General features: G+C 45.8%; 1 protein-coding gene across 8 annotated transcripts in view; it reads left to right on the top strand.

Annotated features, from left to right (window-relative positions):
* The window catches only part of LOC127569332 (homeobox protein PKNOX1-like), a 137,719-nt gene that overhangs the window by 40,932 nt on the left and 74,158 nt on the right, over positions 1–22,629 (top strand). The window contains exon 2 of one of the 8 annotated variants that reach the window (XM_052013873.1): positions 17,983–18,158. The exons of the other annotated variants lie outside the window; for them this stretch is intronic. Coding sequence (XP_051869833.1) covers positions 18,097–18,158 — 62 coding nt within the window. The 5' untranslated portion in view covers positions 17,983–18,096. The remainder of the gene's footprint in view (positions 1–17,982; positions 18,159–22,629) is intronic. 8 annotated transcript variants of the gene reach the window in all.

Here is a 22,629-nt window from a genome sequence, read left to right as displayed (position 1 = left end):
AAACCCATGCCCTCAAGTTTTTGATTCCCTTTTCCTGGGAAAAAGACTGTGCACATTCACCCTATCTATGCCCCTCATGATTTTATACATCTCGAAAAGGTCACCTCTCTGTCTCATATGCTCCAAGGTACTAGCCTGTCCAGTTTCTCCTTTTAACAGGCCCTCGAGTCCTGGCAACATTCTTGTAAATCTTCTTTGCACTCTTTTCAGCTTGATGATGTCTTTCCAATATCAGTGTGACCAAAAATATAAACAATATTCCTGGTGTGTCATCACCAATGTCTTGTACAACTGTAATATAACATCCCAATTCCTATACTCAATGCCCTAACTGAAGGCTAGCATGCCAAACACCTTCTTCACTGCGCTGTCTACCTGTGGTGCCACTTTCAGTGAACTATGTACTTGTACTCCTAGATCCCTCTGTTCTTCAACACTCCCCAGGGTCCTACCATTCACTGTTAAAGTCCTACACTGGTTCAACTACCCAAAATGCAATAACTCACTGAATTGAACGGCATTTGCTGTTCCTTGGCCCACTTACCTAGCTGATGAAGGTACATTGACAGAAACATACAAGATTATGAAGGGTCTTAATAGACTGCGGAGAGGATGTTTCCTTGTGGAAAAATCTAGAATTCAGGGTCACTGTTTAAAAATAAGAGGTCGCCAATATAAAAGAGAGGCAAGGTGAATGTTTTCTCTTTGAGGGCCATGATTCTATGAAATCATGGCCCTCAAAGCTGTGGAAGTAGAATCTGAATATTTTTAAGACAAGAATCAATCTAGTTTTTTGATCTGTAAGTGGGTAAAAGTTTCCTGAAGGATGACAGGAATGTGAAGTTGAAGTTACAGTTCATCAGATATGATTATATTTAATGGTGGAGCAAGTTCAAAAGGTCAAATGGCCGCCTTTTGCTCCCAATTTGTATATTGTATGACTGTATGTAAGAATAGTTATTTATTTGAATGAACTACTGCAAGGGGAGAGGAGTGAGGAGTCAGGAAGGGAGCAATGAAGGACAATGCTGTATAGGCTGATCTTGGTCACTCGTCATTCTCTACCTTCTCTTGGTATTGGTGAGAGAGTTTGATGATACAAAAACAAGTAGGAGAGTACATTGTCAAGAAGATAAATAGTGTTTGGGCGAGTTCACATCTGACATGTGGAGGGTGCTCAAAGACCAACTGTACACAGCACAGGTATATTCCATAAAACATAGAACACTACAGCACAGTACAGGCCCTTCGGACCACAATGTTGTGCCGACATTCCATCCCGCTCTAAGATCTATCTAACCCTTCCCTTCCACATAGCCCCCTATTTTTCTATCATTCATGTGTCTATCTAAGAGTCTCTTAAATGTCCCTAATATATCTGCCCACACAACCTCTGCTGGCAGTGCGTTCCATGCACCCACCACTCTCTGTGTAAAAAACTTAACCTCTGACGTCCCCCTTATACCTTCCTCCAATCACCTTAAAATTATCTCCTCTCGTGTCAGCCATTGTCGCCCTGGGAAAAAGTCTCTGACTGTCCACTCGATCTATGCCTCTTATCTTGTACACCTCTATCAAGTCACCTCTTATCCTCCTTCTCTCCAAAGAGCCCTAGCTCGCTCAACCTATCTTCATAAGACATGCTCTCCAATCCAGGCAACATCCTGGTAAATCTCCTCTGCACCCTCTCTAAAGCTTCCACATCCTTTCTATAATGAGGCGACCAGAACTGAACACAATACTCCAAGTGTGGTCTGACCAGAGTTCTACAGAGCTGCAACATCACCTCACGGCTCCTGAACTCAATACCCCGACTAATGAAGGCCAACACTCCACATGCCTTCTTAAAACCCTATTGACCTGCATGGTAGCCTTGAGGGATCTATGGACGTGAACCCCAAGATCCCTCTGTTCCTCCACACTGCTAAGAGTCCTGCTATCAACCTTATACTCTGCTTTCAAATTCGATCTCCCGAAGTGTATCACTTCACACTGATCAGGGTTGAACTCCATCTACCACTTCTTAGCCCAGCTCTGCATTCTATCAATATACTGTTGTAATCTACAGCAACCTTCTACACTGTCCACTACACCACCAACCTTTGTATCATCAGCAAACTTACTAACCCACCCTTCCACATCCTCATCCAAGTCATTTATAAAAATCACCAAGAGCAGGGGTCCCAGAACAGATCGCTGTGGAACACCACTGGTCACCAACCTCCAGGCAGAATATGCTCCATCTACCACCACCCTCTGTCTTCTATGGGCGATCCAATTCTGAATCCACACAGCCAAGTTTCCCTGGATCCCATGAAGATGGGATTTCTTCCAGTAAGAAGAAAGGACAAGGATAGCAAGGGAAGGGATCCTTGGATTGCAGGAGAGGTGGTGAATTTAGTCAAGAAGAAAAAGGAAGAGCATGCAAGGTTTAGGAAGCCAAAAATCAAACAGGGCCATTGAGGATTATAAAGAAACTAGATAAGAACTCAAGGGAATTAGGAGAACCAGGAGGGGCCACGCAGGATTAAAGAGAATCCCAAGTCATTCTACATCTACATTAAGAGCAAGAGGATAACTGGGGAGAGGGTAGGACCACTCAAGGATAAAGGAGGGAACATGTGCTTGGAGGCAGAGGATGTGGGCTGGGTCCTAAATGAGTACTTTGGATTGATAGTTACCAAGGAGAAGGACATGGAGGACAGTGAGATCAGTGTGGGGCTGATATGCTGGGACATGTTGAGATTAAGGAAGAGGTAGTGTTGGGTCTCTTGAAGAACATTAAGGTGGACAAGTCCCCAGGGCCTTTGCAGATGATGAAGATTAGTGGCATTGTGGATGGTGTAGAAGATTCCCAAAGGATGTAGCAGGATATGGATCAGTTGCAGGTATGGGCAGATAAATGACAGTTAGAGTTTAATCTGGGAAGTGGGAGGTGCTGCACTTTGGGAGATCACATGTAAAGGAACAGTACACAGTGGCAGGACCCTTAGTGTTGATGTACAGAGGGATCTTGAGGTCTAAGTCCGTGGCCCCCTGAAAGTGGCTGCACGTTGGTAGGATAGTAAAGAAGGTTTATGGCATGCTTGCCTTTACTAATCAAGGCTTTGAGTTCAAGAGTCAGGAAGTTATGTTACAGCTTTATAAAACTCTGATTAGGCTGCATCTGGAATATTGCATTCAACTCTGGTCACTCCATTACAGCAAGGATGTGGGGGCTTTGGAGAGGGTGCAGAGGTGGTTTACCAGGATACTGCCTGGATTAGAGGGCAGGTGCTATGGGAGAGGTTGGACAAACTTGGGTTGTTTTCTCCGGCGTGGCAGAGGCTGAAGGAAGACCTGATAGAAGTTTATAAGTGGCATAGATAGAGTACACAGCTGGGATCTTTCTCCCAGGGTCAAAATGTCTAATAGTAGAGGGCATGCATTTAAGGTGAGAGGGGGTAAGTTTAAAGGAGATATACAGGGCAAGTTACTTACACAGAGAGTGGTGGGTGCCTGGAATCCACTGCCAGGGGTGGTAGTGGAGGCAAATACGATAGAGGCATTTAAGAGACTCTTGGATAGGCACATGAATATATAAAGAATGGAGGGATGTGGACTTGTGTAGGCAGAAGGGACTCATTTAGTTAGGCTTTTAATTACGAGTTTAATTAGTCTGGCACAACACCATACGCCGAAGGTCCTGTTCCTGTGCTGCACTGTTCTATGTTTGCAAACAGACGGACAAGTTAAGTGATGGTCAAACAGAAAGTCCCTGTGGGGAAAGTTGAGAATATCATCTTTTGTAGGAAGTATAAAGAAATGAAGTGCTATTTAAATAGGATAAGATTACTAAATTTTCCTTGGAGATATCTGGGTGTCTGTGTACATGAAACAAAGAGTTAGCACACAGGTACAGTGGTTGGAGGGAGATCAGTCACCAGTAGTTAGAGTGAGACATACAGCACCAGAAACAATCCCCTAGGCCTAATATGTCCATACTAACCACCGATTACCCATTATATCAATCCTAGTTACCAGCACTTGGTCCATAGCCTTCTATGCTTTGGCAATTTAAATGCTCATCTAGATATCTCTTAAATATTGGGATATTTCCACCACCCACCTTATATATAGTTTCCAGATTCCAAATGCTCTCTGAGTGAAAAAATTCCTAAGATCCCCTCTAAACCTCTCCCTCTCATTCGAAACCTATGTCCTTTAGTTTTTGGCACCTTTGTTTTGGAATAAAATTTCTCACAATCTACCACCTCTATGCCCATAATAGCTTTGTACATCTCCATCAGACACCATCCCCCAACCCCCCCCCCCCCCCCCCCCGCTCCAAGGAAAACAAACACAGCCTATCCATTTTCCTGCACACCAAAACAATCCATCCCAGGCAACATCCTGGTGAATCCCCTCTACACCCTCTCTAGTGCAATAACGTCTTTCCTATTTTTATCCTCAGAGGGTGGATAAAAATGGCTCTGGAGAGATATGGCATTATCCAGGCAGCAGGATGTAAAACACCTATTCATGTTCTGAACTTCTAAACTTCAAATCTGCAGTCAGGAATACTGCGGTAACAAACAGGCCTTTAAGCCATTTAAAAGCATGAGTGATCCTATGATCACCTGACAGACTCGGCAGACCCGACCTTCCAGAACATAAGTACATCCCCCTGGAAGGGTCCAGTATGCCTCCATTGTACAAGAAAATGTGGACACCGGGAAGGTCTTCAGACAAGACTGAAGCATCGGGGCATGAAACCCAACCTCCCTTGCATCTTTATAGCCAACGTACAAGATAGAGGACCTAAGGGCAAGACTGCTGTATCGGGGGATACGAGGGACTGTTGTGTACTCTGTTTCACAGAGACATGGCTCACCTCCAACTCTCCGGACATGGTGCTCCAGCCTGATGGTTTCTCCATCCATCATATGAACTAGAAAGCAGCATCAGGAAAAAGAAGAAGTGGCAGTGTCTGCTTCATTATACACTTGTGGTGGTGCTTGGACCTGACGGTCTTGTCCCATTCCTGCTCCCCTGACCCAGAACATCTGGTCATTAAGTGCCGACTGTTCTACCTATCAAGGGAATTCTCTGCTGTCATCCTGACTGCAGTCTACATCCTGCCTCAGGCGGGTGTCAAGCTAGCACTTGGGGAATTGAGTGCCATGATTAACAAACATGAAACTGTGTACTGTGATGCCCTCCTCATTATCACTGGGGACGTCAACCAGGCAAGGTGAAAGAAATCTCTTCCTAACTGCCATCAACACGTTACCTTCAACACCAGAGGACCAAACACACTCGACCACTGCTATACCACCATCAGGAATGCCTACGGCTCCATCCCTTGCCCGCACTTTGCTAAATTCAACCATCTGGCTGTGCTGCTTCTTCCTGCTCACGGGAAGAGAGTGTGGCACTGGAGGTGATGACTATGAAGAGCTGGTCAAGAGAGGCAGAGGAGTGAATACGAGACTGCTTCGAATCAGTGGACTGGGCCATGTTCAAGTCATCAGTAGACCTGAATGAATATGCCACAGTCGTCACCAACTGCAGAATGAACTGTGTGGACGAGTGTGTACCTACAAAAATATTCAGAGTCTTCCCCAACCTGAAGCCCTGAAAGAACCAGGAGATTCGTAATCTGTTGAAGGCTAGATCTGTGGCATTTAGGAATGGGTCATACAAGAAGTCAAGTATGACTCTGGAAGGCCATTGTGAGCACAAAGATTGCGAGAGGACAAGAATATAAAAGCAAGGATGTAATGCTGAGGCTTTATAAGGTGTTGGTCAGACCACATTTGGAGTATTGTGTGCAGTTTTGGCCCCATATCTAAGAAAGGATGTGTTGACATTGGAGAGGGTCCAGAGGAGGTTTATGAAAATGATCCCAGGGTGAAAGGGTTAACGTATGAGGAGCATTTAATGGCTCTGATCCTGTACTCGCTGGAGTTTAGAAGGATGAGGGGGATCTCACTGAAACCTACCAAATATTGAAAGACCTGGATAGAGTGGACGTGGAGACGATGTTTCCAGTAGTGGGAGAGTCTACGACCAGAGCCTCAGAATAGAAGGATATCGCTTCAGAAAGAGATGAGGAGGAATATCTTTAGCCAGAGGGTGGTGAATCTGGAATTCATTGCCACAGATAGCTGTAGAGGCCAAGTCATTGGGTATATTTAAAGCAGAGGTAGATAGGTTCTTGATTAGTAAGGACATCAAAGGTTACGGGGAGAAGAGATGAATGCTGTTGAGGGGGATGACCTACAGGGATCAAGCGGCAGTAGCCACGTCCTGGCACTGGGACTGGTCCTGCTGCTCAGAAAGGAAGGGAGGAGAAGAGGAGGGCAATAGTGATAGGGGACTCAGTAGTCAGGGGAACAGACAGGAGGTTCTGTGGACATGAGCGAGAATCCCGGATGGTATGTTGCCTTCCAGGTACCAGGGTCCAGGATGTCTCTGATTAGGTCCACAGCATTCTTGTGTGGGAGGGAAAACAGTCAGAAGTCGTGGTACATGTTGGTACCAACGACACAGGTAGGAAGAGGGATGAGGTCCTGAAAAGTGAATTTAGGGAGCTAGGAAGAAGGCTGAAGAACAGGATAAAGGTGCGAAGTTCTGGAAGTGGGTGAGGTCCTCAATGAATACTTCTCTTCAGTATTCACCAAGGAAATGGGCCTTGATGACGCTGAGGACAGTGTTGGTAAGGTTAATGTTCCAGAGCATGTTGATATCAAAAGAGAGGATATGTTGGAGCTGTTAGAAAATATTAGGACAGATAAGTCCCCAGGGCCTGATGAAATATTCCCCAGGCTGCTCTGTGAGGCGAGGGAGGAGATTGTTGAGCCTTTGGCTAGGATCTCTGAGTCCTCATTGTCGAGAGGAATGGTACCAGAAGATTGGAGGGTGGCAAATGTTGTCCCCTTATTCAAATAAGGAAGAAGGGATAGTCCAGGGAATTACAGACTAGTGACCCTTACGTCAATGGTGGGCAAGTTATTGGAAAGGATTCTTAGAGATGGGATCTATGGGCATTTAGAGGATCATGGTCTGATCAGGGACAGCCAGCATGGCTTTGTGAAGGGCAGATCATGTCTCACAAGCCTGATAGTGTTCTGTGACGAGGTGACCAGACAGATTGATGAAGGTAGTGCAGTAGATGAGGTCTACATGGATATTAGTAAGGCATTTGACAAGGTTCCACATGGTAGGCTTCTTCAGAAGGTCAGAGGGCATGGGATCCAGGGAAGCTTGGCCATGTGGATTCAGAATTGGCTTGCCTGTAGAAAGCAGAGGGTTGTGGTGGAGGGAGTGCATTCAGATTGGAGGGCTGTGACTAGTGGTGTCCCACAAGGATCAGTTCTGGGACCTCTGCTTTTTGTAACTTTTATCAATGACTTGGATGAGGGGGTAGAAGGGTGGGTTGGCAAGTTTGCAGAAGACACAAAGGTTGGTGGTGTTGTGGATAGTGTAGAGGATTGTCGAAGATTGCAGAGGGACATTGATAGGATGCAGAGCTGGGCTGAGAAGTGGCAGATAGAGTTCAAACTGGAGAAGTGTGAGGTGGTACACTTTGGAAGGACAAACTCCAAGGCAGAGTACAAGGTAAATGGCAGGATTCTGGGCAGTGTAGAGGAGCAAAGTGATCTGGGGTTTCATATCCACAGATCACTGAAAGTCACCTCACAGGTGGATAGGGTAGTTAAGAAAGCTTATAGGATGTTAGCTTTCATAAGTCATGGGATCGAGTTTAAGAGCCGCGAAGTAATGATGCAGCTTTACAAAACTCTGGTTAGACCACACTTAGAGTACTGTGTCCAGTTCTGGTCGCCTCATTATAGGAAGGATGTGGAAGCGTTGGAAAGGGTGCAGAGGAGATTTACCAGGATGCTGCCTGGTTTGGAGAGTATAGATTATGAGGAGAGACTAAGGGAGCTAGGGCTTTACTCTTTGGAGAAAAGGAGGATGAGGGGAGATATGATAGAGGTATACGAAATATTAGGAAGAATAGATAGAGTGGACAGCCAGCGCCTCTTTCCCAAGGCACCAATGCTCAATACATGAGGGCATAGCTTTAAAGTAATGGGTGGGAAGTTCAAGGGAGATATCAGAGGAAGGTTTTTTACCCAGAGAGTGGTTGGGGCACGGAATGCGCTGTCTGGGCCAGTTGGTGGAGGCAGGTACATTGATCAAGTTTGGCACAACATTGTGGGCCGAAGGACCTGTATTGTGCTGTACTGTTCTATGTTCTATATGTTCTAAGGCAGGAGAATGGAGTTGAGAAGGAAAAATAAATCAGCAATGATCAAGTGTTACCAAAATACTACTAGTACATCTCAGGCCCCACCAGGGGCGCCAACACCCTTGACCACTGCTATACAACCATCAAAGGTGCCTTCCGAGCCACCCCTCATCCCCACTTTGGGAAATCAGACCACCAGGCTGTGCTCCTTCTCCCTGCACACAAACAGAAACTGACACAGGAGGATCTGTCAGAGAGTCGTGCAGTGCTGGTCTGAGGAAGCAGATGAGCTCCTACACGACTGCTTTGAGACAGTGGACTGTTCCATGTTCAAAGACTCAGCTGCCAGCCTTGATGAGTATGCCACCACCATCACAGACTTTATCAGCAAGTATGTGGAGGACTGTGTACCAAAGAGGACAATACGGGTGTTCCCAAACAGGAAACCATAGATGAACCCAGGAGATCCACTCCCTACTGAAGGAGAGGACTGCTGCACACAAATCTGGTGATACTGATCTGTACACGAAATCCAGATATGACCTTTGGAAAGCTATCAGCCAAGAGGCAATACCGACTCAAAATAGAGTCCCAGACCGGCCATCAGCTATGGCAGGGCTTAAATGCCATAACAGGCTACAAGATGAAGACGGGCTGCAGAGTTAACAACAGCACATCCCTTCCTGATGAACTTAATGCATTCTATGCGTGTTTTGAACAGAAGGGAAGTGAATTGTCACCACCCACCCTGATAGACTTCAATGCAACTGAACCTGTGATCACCGTTGAGGACATAAGATCAGTCTTCCAGAGAGTGAACACAAGGAAAGCATCTGGCCCAGGTTGCGTGTTTTGAACAGAAGGGAAGTGAATTGTCACCACCCACCCTGATAGACTTCAATGCAACTGAACCTGTGATCACCGTTGAGGACATAAGATCAGTCTTCCAGAGAGTGAACACAAGGAAAGCATCTGGCCCAGATGGTGTCCCTGGCCGTGTGCTCAGATCTTGTGCTGATCAACTGGCAGAAGTATTTGTGGACATATTTAACCTCCCCCTGCTTCAATCTCAGGTTCCCACCTGTTTTAAGAAGACCACTATCATCCTGGTACCGAAGAAAAGCAAGGTAACATGCCTCAATGACTACCGACCAGTGGCTCTGACATCCACCATCATGAAGTGCTTTGAGAGGTTGGTCATAGCACGCATCAACTCCAGCCTCCCAGACAATCTTGACCCACTGGAATTCTCCTATCGCCGAAACAGGTCTACAGCAGATGCCATCTCCCTGGCCCCACACTCAGCTCTGGAGCATCTGGACAGTAAAGACACCTACATTAGACTATTGTTTATTGACTACAGCTCTGCCTTCAATACAATAGTCCCAAGCAAACTTGTCACCAAACTCCGAGACCTAGGACTCAACACCTCCCTCTGTAACTGAATCCTTGACTTTCTAACCAACAGACCGCAATCAGTGAGGATAGGCAGCAATACCTCTGGCACGATTATTCTCAACAATGGTGCCCCACAAGGCTGTGTCCTCAGCCCTCTACTCTACTCCCGATACACTCATGCCTGTGTGGCCAGATTCTGCTCTAACTCCATCTACAGGTTTGCAGATGATACCACCGTTGTAGGCCGTATCTCAAACAGCGATGAGTCAGAGTACAGGAAGGAGATAGAGAGCTTAGTGGAATGGTGTCATGACAACAACCTTTCCCTCAATGTCAGCAAAACTAAAGATCTGGTCATTGACTTCAGGAAAGGGGGCAGTGTACATGCACCTGTCTACATCAGTGGTGCTGAGGTTGAGAGGGTTGAGAGCCTTAAGTTCCTGGGAGTGAACATCACCAACAGCCTGTCCTGGTCAAATCATGCAGATGCCACAGCCAAGAAAGTTCACCAGCGCCTTTACTTCCTCAGGAGGCTAAAGAAATTCAGTTTATCCCCTTTGACTCTCGCCAACTTTTACCGAGGCACCATAGAAAGCATCCTATCTGGATGTATCACGGCTTGGTACAGCAACTGCTCTGCCCAGGACCACAAGAAACTGCAGAGAGTTGTGGACACAGCCCAGTGCATCACGGACACCAGCCTCCCCTCCTTGGACTTTGTCTTTACCTCTCACTGTCTTGGTGAAGCAGCCAGCATAATCAAAGACCCCACCCACCCGGAACATTCTCTCTTCTCTCCTCTTCCATCGGGTAGAAGATACAAGAGCCTGAGGGCACGTACCACCAGACTGAAGGACAGCTTCTACCCCACTGTGATAAGACTATTAAACGGTTCCCTTATACAATGAGATGAACTCTCACCTCACGATCTACTTTGTTGTGACCTTGCACCTTATTGCACTGCACTTTCTCTGTAGCTGTGACACTTTACTCTGTACCGTTATTGTTTTTACCTGTACGACCTCAATGCACTCTGTACTAACCCAATGTAACTGCACTGTGTAATGAATTGATCTGTACGATCGGTATGCAAGACAAGTTTTTCACTGTACCTCAGTACAAGTGGCAATAGTAAACGAACACCAAAATGGTGGAGCAGACTCAATAGGTCAAATGGGCTAGTTCTGCTCCTATGTCTTATGGTCTTATGGAGACAATTCTGGACTAAACTGGAGTCAGAGAAGGACGTTCAGCCACTGTGGCAGGGCTTGCATGCTATCAGTTCCTACAAGGCAAAAACAGATAGCATAAGTGGCAATGATAGATGAGCTCAATGCCTTTTATGTATGCTTTGAAAGGGAGAATAATAACACTCCCATATGAGCCCCCACCGCTCAACTCTAACCCTATAATCCCAGTCTCCGAGGGCGATGTCAGAGCATCCTTCAAGAGCGTGAATCCACGCAAAGCGTCTGGCCCAGACGGTATACCTGGTCCAGTGCTGAAGAACTGTGCAGACCAACTGACTGGTGTATTCAAGGACATTTTCAACCTCTCGCTTCTGTGGTCTGAGGTTCCCACCTGCTTCAGGAGGACATCCATAGTACTGGAACTCAAGAATAGCACGGTGACCTGCCTTGATGACTACCATCCAGTAGTAGTTACATCTGCTATATTGGTATTTCGAGAGGTTGGTTGTGGTGCAAATCAACTCCAGCCTCAAGAAATGACCCAGATCCCCTTCAATTTGCCTATTACCACAACAGATCAACAGCAGATGCAATTTCATGGGATGTTCACTCAGCTCTGGATCATCTGGACAACAATAACACACACATCAGGCTGCTGTTTATTGACTATAGCTCAGCATTCAACACTATCATCCCCTACAAACTTATCACCAAGCTCCAAGACCTGGCTCTCTGTATCTCCCTTTGCAACTGGACCTTGGCCTCATCAGCAGACCTCAATCAGTACAGATCGATAACAACAACTCATCATCATTGATCATCAACATAAATGCACCTCAAGACTGACTGCTTAGTTCCCTGCTTTATTCTCTTTACACCCACAACTGTATGGCTAAGCACAACTCCAATACCATCTATAAATTAGCAGACAACACCACTGTTGTTGATCAAATCACAGGTAGTAATGAGTCAGCATTCAGGAAAACAGCTGGTTGAGTGTTGCCACAGTCACAACCTCACACTTAACATCAACAAAACCAAGGAGCTAATCATTGACTTCAGAAAGTGGAAGTTGGGAGACCATGTACCAGTTCAAGATAGTTGGAGGAGTAGGGAGTATTGAAGAAATAGAAAGGTTGCAGAAAGACTTAGATAGTTTAGGAGAATGGGCAAAGAAATGGCAGATGAGATTCAATGTTGAGAAATGTGCCGTTTTACAGTTTAGAAAAAGAAATAAATGGGCAGATTATTATCTCGATGGGGAGAAAAATCAAAGTACAGAAGTACAAAGGGACTTGGGGGTATTCGTGCAGGATACCCTAAAGGTTAACCACCAGGTCGGATCAGCGGTTAAGAAAGCAAATGCTATGTTAGCATTCGTTTCGAGAGGTATAAAGCATAAAAGTAAGGAAGTGTTGATGAGGCTCTAATGGGCACTGGTGAGGCCTCATTTGGAGTACTATTTGTTTTGGGCCCCTTATCTTAGGAAGGATGTACTGATGTTGGAGAGGGTTCAGAAAAGATTTATGAGGATGATTCCCGGAATGAAAAGGCTTACTTATGATGAGCGTTTGTCAGCTCTTGGACTGTACTTATTGGAGTACAGAAGAATGAGAGGGGACCTCATAGAAACATTTAGAATGTTGAAAGGACTGGACAGAGTAGATGTGGTTAAGCTGTTTCCCCTGGTGGATGAGTCCAGGACTAGAGGGCACAATCTTAGAATTAGAGGGTACCGGTTTAAAACAGAAATGAGGAGAAATTTCTTTAGCCAGAGGGTAGTGAAATTATGGAATTCTTTGCCACATACAGCTGTGGAGGCCCAATCATTGGGGGCATTTAAGGAGGAGATAGATAGGTATCTAATTAGTCAAGGTATCAAGGGATATGGGGATAAGGCTGGAAATTGGGGCTAGATAGGAATAGTATTAGTTTAGCTCATGGAGCAGATTCGATGGGCCAAATGGCCTACTTCTGCTCCTTTGTCTTGTGATCTTGTGAAATTGGTGGGTCAGAGGTGGAGAGTGTAAGCAGCTTCAAATTCCTGGGCGTTAACATCTCAGGTGACATCTGGGCCCAGCACAAATGTAATCATAAAGAAGGCATGCCAGCACCTCTACGTTTTTAGAAGCTTAAGGAGATATGGCACGTCACCAAATACTCTAACTTCTACAGATGCACTGTTGAAAGTATATTGACTGATTACATTATGGCCTGGTGTGGCAATTCCAACGAACAGGAATGCAAAAGGTTGCAGAGAGTCGTGGACACAGTCCAATCCAACATGGGCACTGCCCTCTCCATTGACGGCATCTATAAGAGGTGCTGCCTCAAGAAGGCAGCACCTATCATCAAGGATCCCCACCATCCGGGTCATGCCCTCTTCTCGTTGCTACCGTCGGGCAGGAGGTACAGAAGCCTGAAAATCCCACACCACCAGGTTTAGGAAGAGCTACTTTCCTACAACCATCAGGTTCTTGAACCAACCTGCATAACCCTAACCCTACATCTGCAACAGAACACCACAGACCACCTCTTTCACTACCATGGACTTGTCTTTGCATTTTATTTGCACTAAGGTCTTGCTTTTGCATTGACTTTTTCCCCACTGTATGGTACAATTTTATGTATAGTTTATATTCTGTGTGTTTCTGTAGCTACATGCCAGTGATGCTTCTGCAAGCAAGTTTTTCATTGTCCTGTACCTCACCATACTTGTACATATGACAATCAACTCAACTAGTATGACAACCAAAACTGCACCAATGTTTCCCAAAGTTGTATCATAATCTTCATGCTCTTACAATCTATACCCAGCTAATGAAGACGAGTATCCTGTACGCCATCTTCACTACCCTATCTACCTGTGCTGCATTTTTCAGGATCTTTCAACTTATACATCAACATACCATTGTTCCTCAGTATTCCCAAGGATCCCACCATTCATTCAGAATGCCGTACCATTATTTGTCCTCCAAAAGTGCACTTGCACATATCAGGATTAAATTCCAACTGCCAATGCTCTGTCCATTTAAAGATATCCAGCTCACTTTCAACCACACCACCAACTTTTGTGTCATCTGTAAACTTAGCAATCACACCTCCACCTCCTACACTCATATCCAAATCATTAATGTTAGAGAGATGCAAAGGAATAGCAGTTGGGGAGGTCAGGTACCAAGGGCTATAGGGGGAATGGGTGGTGGTCAGGGATCAGCATTTGGTGGTGGTCAGGGTATAGAACCAACATTTGGAGGGAGGTTAGGTATCAGAAGATAGATTGGTGGATCAGAGATCAGCAGCTGGAAGTGAAAGGGTTTAGGGACCAGAAATTGGAGGGAGGCATCATGGACCAGAAATTGGAAGAGGATTGAGTACTAGAACTTTATCTGGCTGTTCCAAAGGAACTGGCTGTTCAGGAGTGGTCAGAGGCCAGGAGATCAGATATGGTTTTGGGGTCATAGTTTGGATAAATGGAGAGGGATTAATTATTGAGAATTTCAAGAAAAGGAGGGGACAGGCATTTCATAGAGGGATGAGGTTCAGCTATTCTGAAAAGGATTGATGTTTGGAAGTGGACACAGATGCAGTTTTTTGGAAGGTGATGTGATCCAGCTGTTCAGAAGAGGGTAGGGAATGGGACAGGAAAGCTCCAGTCAGGGGGAGAACTTTGCATCAGAAGATGCATGGTGACCAGGGCCTGGATATTTGGAAGGAGATCGGGGATCGGCACTCTAGAAGGGGCTGGAGACTAGCAGCTTCAAGAGGGATCAGCACGGTATGGAGAGGGATTGAGAGGCTGCAATGTGGAGTGGGATTGGAGATGGGGAGCAGCAATGCAGAGGATCGGAGTTCAGCTGTATGGAGAGGGTCAAATGACTTCTGGACGTCTTTCCCAGAAAAACAACAGGACTAGTTTGATGAGCACAACCAAGAGCTCATTAATAGCAAATGCAAAAGGTTCTTGGATCAGAAGTTCCACTGCACCTCAGAGGAAAAGAAACAGCTCTGAGGTACCTAAAGATCAAAGTACAACTGAAAACTGGAACACAAAAAAAATAGTTCATGGTAAGAGTACAGGTTCAACCTGACAACCATGACTTGGGGATTCTCCAACAGTGTTACGACCATATATGGCCTGAAGTGCCACTCCACCAGTACCAAGAACTGAGATGAACTTACACTGGACGTCAGTTCTAATGAAGGGTCTTTGACTCGAAATGTTAACTGGTTTATCTTTCCACAAATGGTGCTTGACTGGCTAAACTCTTTCAGCATATCTGATTAGAACATAAGAACGTGATTTTGTTTAAGATTCCAGCATATGCAGTTATTTGTTTTGAGAGAACTCACCCTTATTTAAATCATAGATATAGATTGTGAAAAGAACTAATCCCTTTGGAACTCCATTGGTCACAGCCTTCCAACCTGCAAATAGCCCCATTTATTCCTACACTATTTTTGCCTGTTAACCAATCCAACCCCAATGTACTACAGGTGACCCACTTTGTTATTGGGGGGGGGGGTTACATTCCTAGAAAATGGCCTGCATTGCAAAGCCGCATCATCTGCGCATGTGTCAAAAAACGCAAGTTGAAAAAAAATTTAATGTTTTTATTTACGTTTTCCCCACATAAATTCCATGAAGCGAATTTTATTCTGTGGTTCAAATTTTAGGGTAATGATTTGTGAATTCTGCAAGGGCAAATTTCTGTTACCCGAATGGCCATAGCTTGGGGGTCACCTGCATCCCCAGTATTGTGTGCTATAACTTTATCATACAACTGTACAGCGCAGAAACAGGGCCTCTCAGCCCACCTCCTCTGCAATCATGGTGCCTATCTACCATAATACCAGTTGCCTACATTAGGCCTGTCTCCCTCTGTTCCTTTTTTTTAATCTAAACTACCTGTCCAAATGCCTTTTAAATGTTGTAATTGTATCTGCCTCCACCACCTTCTCTGGCAGCTCATTCCAGATAACCACCACCTTCTGTGTGGAAAAACTGATCCCTCACGTCTCCTTTAAATTTCTCCCCTCTCACTGTAAACCTGTGGTTTCTAGTTTTGCGCTTCCCTACCCTGGAAAACAAGACTGACCACCTACCCTGTCTATGCCCTTCCTAATTTTATAAACCTCTGTTAGGTCACCCCTCAGCCTCCTACATTCTATTGAGAATAATCCCAGCCTATCCAATATCTCATAGCTACAGCCCTCCATTCCAGGTAACATCTTGGTGAATCTCTTCTGCACTCTCTCTAATGCTACCACATCTTTCCTGTAGTGTGGCGACCAAATGCCTTCTTTCAAACCCCTGCCATTGCTGCTCAACCGTCATCCCTGCTAGGGTCCCCTTCCAATCAACTTTGGCCAGTTCCTCTCTCATGCCTCTGCAGTTACCTTTACTCATCTGTAACACCGATACATCTGATTTTAGCTTCTCCTTCTCAAACTGCAGGGTGAATTCTATCAAATTATAATCACTGCCTCTGCAGGTTTCCTTTATCTTAAGCTCCCTAATCAAATCTGGTTCATTGCACAGCACCAAATCCAGAATTCCTTTTCCCTAGTGGGCTCAACCACAAGCTGCTCTAAATAGCCATCTTGTAGGCATTCTACCAATTCCTTCTCTTGGGATCCAGTACCTTCCTGATTTTCCAAATCTACCTGCATATTGAAATCCCCCACGACCACCATAACATTGCCTTGTTGTAATTTATACCTCACATCCTGGCTACTATTCGGAGGCCTGTATATAATTCCCACCAGGGTCCTTTTACCCTTGCAGTTTCTTAACTCTACCCACAAGGGTTCTACATCTTCTGATCCTGTGTAGTTTCTTGCTAAGGATTTGATTTCATGTTTTACCAACAGAGCCACCCCACCCCCTCTGGCCACCTGCCTGTCTTTTCCATAGGATGTGTGGCCTTGGAATGTTTAGCTCCCATCTGTGATCTTCTTTCAACCACAACTCTGTGATGCCCACAATGTCATATCTGCCAATTTCTAACTGCACTATGAGCTCACCTACCTTATTTCGTATACTGCATGCATTCGAATATAACACCTTCAGTCCTGAAATATCACAGTTCGCCCATTCCGGCAGATCATTGATCTAGAACATAGAACAGTACAGCACAGAACAGGCCACAAATTTGTGCCGACATAGCTAATCCCTCTTACCGACAGAATGCCCATATCCCTCTATTTTCCTCTCATTCATGTGTCCATCCAAGCCTCTCTTAAAAGCCCCCAATGGATTTGCCTCCACCACCCCATCAGGCAATGCATTCCAGGCATCCACCACTTTGTCAGTAAAAAAACGTACCCCTCACGTCTGTTCTGAACCTACCTCCTCTCACCTTAAATGCATGCCCTCTAGTATCTTGGATCACTCTAATGGGAAAAAAATATTGCTTGTCCACCCTATCTATGCTTCTCATAACTTTATACACTTCCAACAGATCACCCCTCAGCCTCCGCTGCTCCAGAGAAAAGAGCCAAGTTTCTCCAGCCTCTCCTGGTAGCACACGCCCTCTAATCCTGACAGCATCTTAGTCAACTTTCTCTGCACCCTCCCTAAAGCCTCGACATCCTTCCTATAGTGAGGTGACCAGAATTGCACTCAATAATCTAAATGTAGCCTAACCAGAGTACTATAGTGATGCATCATAACTCCTTGACTCCTATACTCAATACCCCAATCAATAAATGCAAGCATTCCATAAACCTTTTTAACCACCTTGTCTACATGTGTAGCCACTTTCAATGAGTCATGGACTTGCACCCCAAGGTCTCTCTGCCCTTCAACATCATTAAAGGTCTTGTCCTTAGGAGTGTACTTCCTCTTGACATTAGTCCTACCAAGGTGCAACACCTCACATTTATCCAGGTTAAACTCCCATCTGCCATCCTCTGCCCACATCTGCAACTGATCTATATCACACTGTATCCGTCGCCAGTCTTCCACACTATTCACAACTCCACCAATCCTGGTCTGCAACCTTAATAGCCCATCCATCAACATACTCATCCAGGTCATTTATGTACATCACAAACAGCAGAGGTCCCAGCACAGATCCCTGCAGAACACCACTACTCACAGGCCTCCAGCCCGAATAAGTCCCTTCAACCTCCACCCTTTGTCTTCTACAGGCAAGCCAGTTCTGGATCCACGCAGCCAATTCTCCACTGACCCCATGCATCCAAACTTTCTTGATTAACCTATTATGTGGGACCTTGTCAAATGCCTTACTGAAGTCCATATAGATGACATCCACAGTTCTACCTTCATCAGTCTCTCTCATCACCTTGTCAGAAAACTCAACCAGGTTAGTAAGACACGACTTGCCCCGCACAAAGCCATACTGGCTTTCCCTAATCGAGCCATTGGCTTGCAGATGCTTGTATATTTCTATTTCTAAGAATTTTCTCCAGCAATTTCCCTACAACTGACATGAGACTCACCAGTCTATAGTTCCCTGGATTTTCCCTTGTTCCTTTCTTAAATAGAGGAACAACATTAGCTACTCACCAGTCATCCTGGACCTCAACCATGGTCAAAGAGGACAGAAGTATACTGATCAAGGCCCCAGCAATTTCCTTTCTCACCTCCCTCAGTAACCATTGGGCCCAGGGACATATCCACCTTTAAACTGTTTAGTAGACCTGACACTACCTCCTCCTTGACCTCTAAATGCCCTAACATGTTTCCGCCCTCAGTTCCAATTTCTGCGTCCTGCACGTCCCTTTCCTGGGTAAATACTAAAGATAAATACTCATTCAGAACCTCACCCACATCCTCTGCATCCAAACATAAATTCCTTTCTTTATCCTTAAGTGTTCCTACCCTTTTCCTCGTTATCCTCTTATTCCTGATGTAGGTATAGAATTCTCCTTAATCCTACTTGCTAAGGACTTTTCATGGCCCCTCCTGGCTTTCCTAATTCCTTTCTTGAGTTCATTTCTAGCTTCTCTGTAGTCTTCACACGCTCTGTCTGAACCTAACTTCCGAAGCTCTACATGCTTGTCCTTTTTCTTCTTGACAAAGTTCATTAATTCTCTGGACATCCAGGGTTCTCATATTTTCCCATTCATGTCCTTCCTTCTAATCGTGACATACCCATCCTGTACTCTGTGTATTTGATCCTTAAACATTTTCAACATGCTTGACGTGGACTTGCCAGCAAAAAGGTGTTCCCAGTTTACTCTACCTAGTTCCTGCCTTATGCCTTAATAATTAGCCCTGCTCCAACTTAAAATCTTCCCGCTAGCCCCATACCTATCCTTACCTATAGCTATCCTGAAAGTTAATGAGCTGTGGTTACTGCTCCCCAATTGCTCAACCACTGATTGGTGAGTAACGTGGCCAGGCTCATTACCCAACACCAGGTCCAGAATAGCCTCTCCCTTTGTTGGACTGTCAACATATTGATTTAGGAACCCCTCCTGGATACACCTAACAAATTCTGCCCCATCTAACCCCCTTGCACTAAAACGGTCCCAATTTATATCAGGGAAGTTGAAGTATCCCATGACCACAACCCTGTATTTTTTACATATTTCCCTAATCTGTCTGCATTTCCATTCCTCAATGTCCCGGTGGCTATTGGGAGGTCTGTACTATACCCCCAAGAGAGTGATTGCACCCTTCCTGTTTCTGAGTTCTACCCATATAGACTCTGTATCCGAGCCTTCGATTATGTCTCCTTGGAGTGCAGCTGATATATTACCTCTAATTAGTATTGCAACTCCTCCCCTTCTTTTACCCCCCCTCTCTATTCTCCTAAAACTTCGAAACCCTAGTACATTGATCACCCATTCCTGTCCCTCCCTCAACCAAGTCTCTGTAATGGCTACAACATCCTAGTTCCATGTACTGATCCATGCTCTAAGTTCATCACTCTTGCCCATAATACTCAGAGCATTAAAGTCCAAACACTTCAAACCATTCGTCCCATCACATCTGTTATTAGGAATCTGCCTAATACTACATTCCCTGACATCAGCCCTCCTGCCCGTTCCCTCACTGACTGACCTGTTTTTCCGGGTCCCATTCCCCTGCGAAGCAAGTTTAGATCTTCCCCAGTAGCATTAACAAACCCCCCTGCCAGGATGTTGGTTCCCCTCCAGTTCAGGTGCAACCCGTCCCTCCTGTACAGGTTATCCCTTTCCCAGAAAAGGTTCCAGTAGAACCATAGAACCACAGAACAGTACAGCACAATACAGGCCCTTTGGCCCACCATGTTGTGCCGACCTTTAAACCACACCTAAGACTATCTAACCCCTTCCTCCCACATATCCCCCTATTTTAAATTCCTCCATATGCTTATCTAACAGTCTCTTGAACTTGACCAACGTATCAGCCTCCACCACTACCCCAGGCAGCGCATTCCATGCACCAACCACTCTCTGGGTGAAAAACCTCCCTCTGACATCTCCCCTGAACTTCCCACCCATTACTTTAAAGCCATGCCCTCTTGTATTGAGCATTGGTGTCCTGGGAAAGAGGTGCTGGCTGTCCACTCTATCTATTCCTCTTAATATTTTGTATACCTCTATCATGTCTCCCCTCATCCTCCTTCTCTCCGAAGAGTAAAGCCCTAGCTCCCTTAGTCTCTCCTCATAATCCATGCTCTCCAATCCAAGCAGCATCCTGGTAAAGCTCCTCTGCACCCTTTCCAACGCTTCCATATCCTTCCTATAATGAGACAACCAGAGGTGGACACAGTACTCCAAGTGTGGTCTAACCAGAGTTTTGTAGAGCTGCATCATTACCTCGCGGCTCTTAAACTCAAAACCAAAACTTATGAAAGTTAACATCTTATAAGCTTTCTTAACTACCCTATCCACCTGTGAGGCAACTTTCAGTGATCTGTGGATATGAACCCCCAGATCCCTCTGCTCCTCCACACTACCCAGAATCCTGCCATTAACCTTGTACTCTGCCTTGGAGTTTGTCCTTTCAAAGTGTACCACCTCACACTTCTCCAGATTGAACTCCATTTGCCACTTCTCAGCCCAGCTCTGCATCCTGTCAATATCCCTCTGCAATCTTCAACAGTCCTCCACACTATCCACAACACCACCAACCTTTGTGTCATCTGCAACCTTGCTAACCCACCCTTCTACCCCCTCATGCATGTCATTAATAAACACCACTAGTCACAGCCCTCCAATCTGAATTCACTCCCTCCACCACAACCCTCTGCTTTCTACAGGCAAGCCAATTCTGAATCCACACGGCCAAGCCTCCCTGGATCCCATGCCCTCTGACCTTCTGAAGAAGCCTACCATGTGGAACCTTGTCAAACACCTTACTAAAATCCATGTAGACCACATCTACTACACTACCCTCATCATTCTGTCTGGTCACCTCCTCAAAGAACACTATCAGGCTTGTGAGACATGATCTGCCCTTCACAAAGCCATGCTGGCTGTCCCTAATCAGTCCATGATTCTCTAAATGCTCATAGATCCTATCTTTTAGAATCCTTTCCAACAGCTTGCCCACCACGGACGTAAGGCTCACTGGTCTGTAATTCCCTGGACCATCCCTACTACCTTTTTTGAATAAGGGGACAGCATTTGCCACCCTCCAATCCTCCGGTACCATTCCCGTGGACAACGGGAATGATCCAAGAACTTGAAACCCTGCCCCCTGCACCATCGTCCCAGCCTCTCATTTGTCTGTGCTATTATCGTATTCTTTCCTTCACCAGCTTGTGGCACCAGAAGTAATCAGAGATTACTACTTTAGAGGTCCTGCTCTTCAGCCTCCTTCCTAACTCCCTATACTCATTGTGCAGGACCTCTACCCCTCTCTTGCCTGTGTCATTGGTACCAATATGCACCACGACCTCTGTCTGCTCACCCTTCCCCTTAAGAATATTCTGCAACCACTCCGAGATATCTAGGACCCTAGCACCCGGGAGGCAACACACCATCCTGGCATCTTTTTGGCATCCGCAGAATCTCCTGTCTGTCCCCCTAACTATCAAGTCCCCTATGACTGTCGCTCTGCCTGACTTCTCCCTTCCCTTCTGAGCCTCAGAGCTGACCAAAGTGCTACTGGCCTGGCTGCTGCAGCCTTGCCCAGATAGGTCATCCCCCTCAGCAGTATCCAAAGGGATATACCTGTTGCTGAGAGGAATGGTCGCAGGGGGACTCTGCACTGACTTCTTTTTCCCCCTACCTCTCTCGGTGCTCACCCATTCACCACCTGAATCCTGCCCTCTGGGTGTAACCACCTGCTCAATAGTCCTGTCTATGATTCTCTCAGCATCCAGATGATCCTTAGTTCATCCAACTCCAGCTCCTTTATCCGGTCTTTCAGGAGTTGAAGTTGGCTACACTTCCTGCAGGTGTAGTCATCAGGGAGACCATCAAGTTCCTTGAATTCCCACATCCTACAGGAGGAGAATTCCATTGCCGTATCTGCCATCCTGCCTACACTGTACTAAGGAAATCTCAGATCAAAGCAGCAATAATAAAAGGACAAACTTACCCTTCTTACCTGTTCTTTTACCTCGGCCTCTTCTTGTCGAAGCCTCTTGAGTCATAGCCTCCAATATCCCACTCTGACTCTAGCCCACTCCAACAATAGCCCCTGCAACGATGGCCACACCGCTAGACCTTATCTCTCTTTTATGGTTAAAGACCCCAAGCAAGAAGAGAAACAAAACTCACCGGGTCAGGTGACTCTCCACTCTCTTCCCGCTGCTGCCGCTTCCCGCGCCTGCGCACTGGCTTCTGCTGGGGGCATCCTCCCTATTTCTGTGATGAAAAACACTATGATGCTGG

Source organism: Pristis pectinata, chromosome 4 (assembly GCF_009764475.1).
Source record: "Pristis pectinata isolate sPriPec2 chromosome 4, sPriPec2.1.pri, whole genome shotgun sequence".
In the NCBI taxonomy this organism is placed as follows: domain Eukaryota; kingdom Metazoa; phylum Chordata; class Chondrichthyes; order Rhinopristiformes; family Pristidae; genus Pristis; species Pristis pectinata.
Note: the sequence above shows the minus strand (reverse complement) of the source record. Positions and strands in the feature narration are given on the sequence as shown.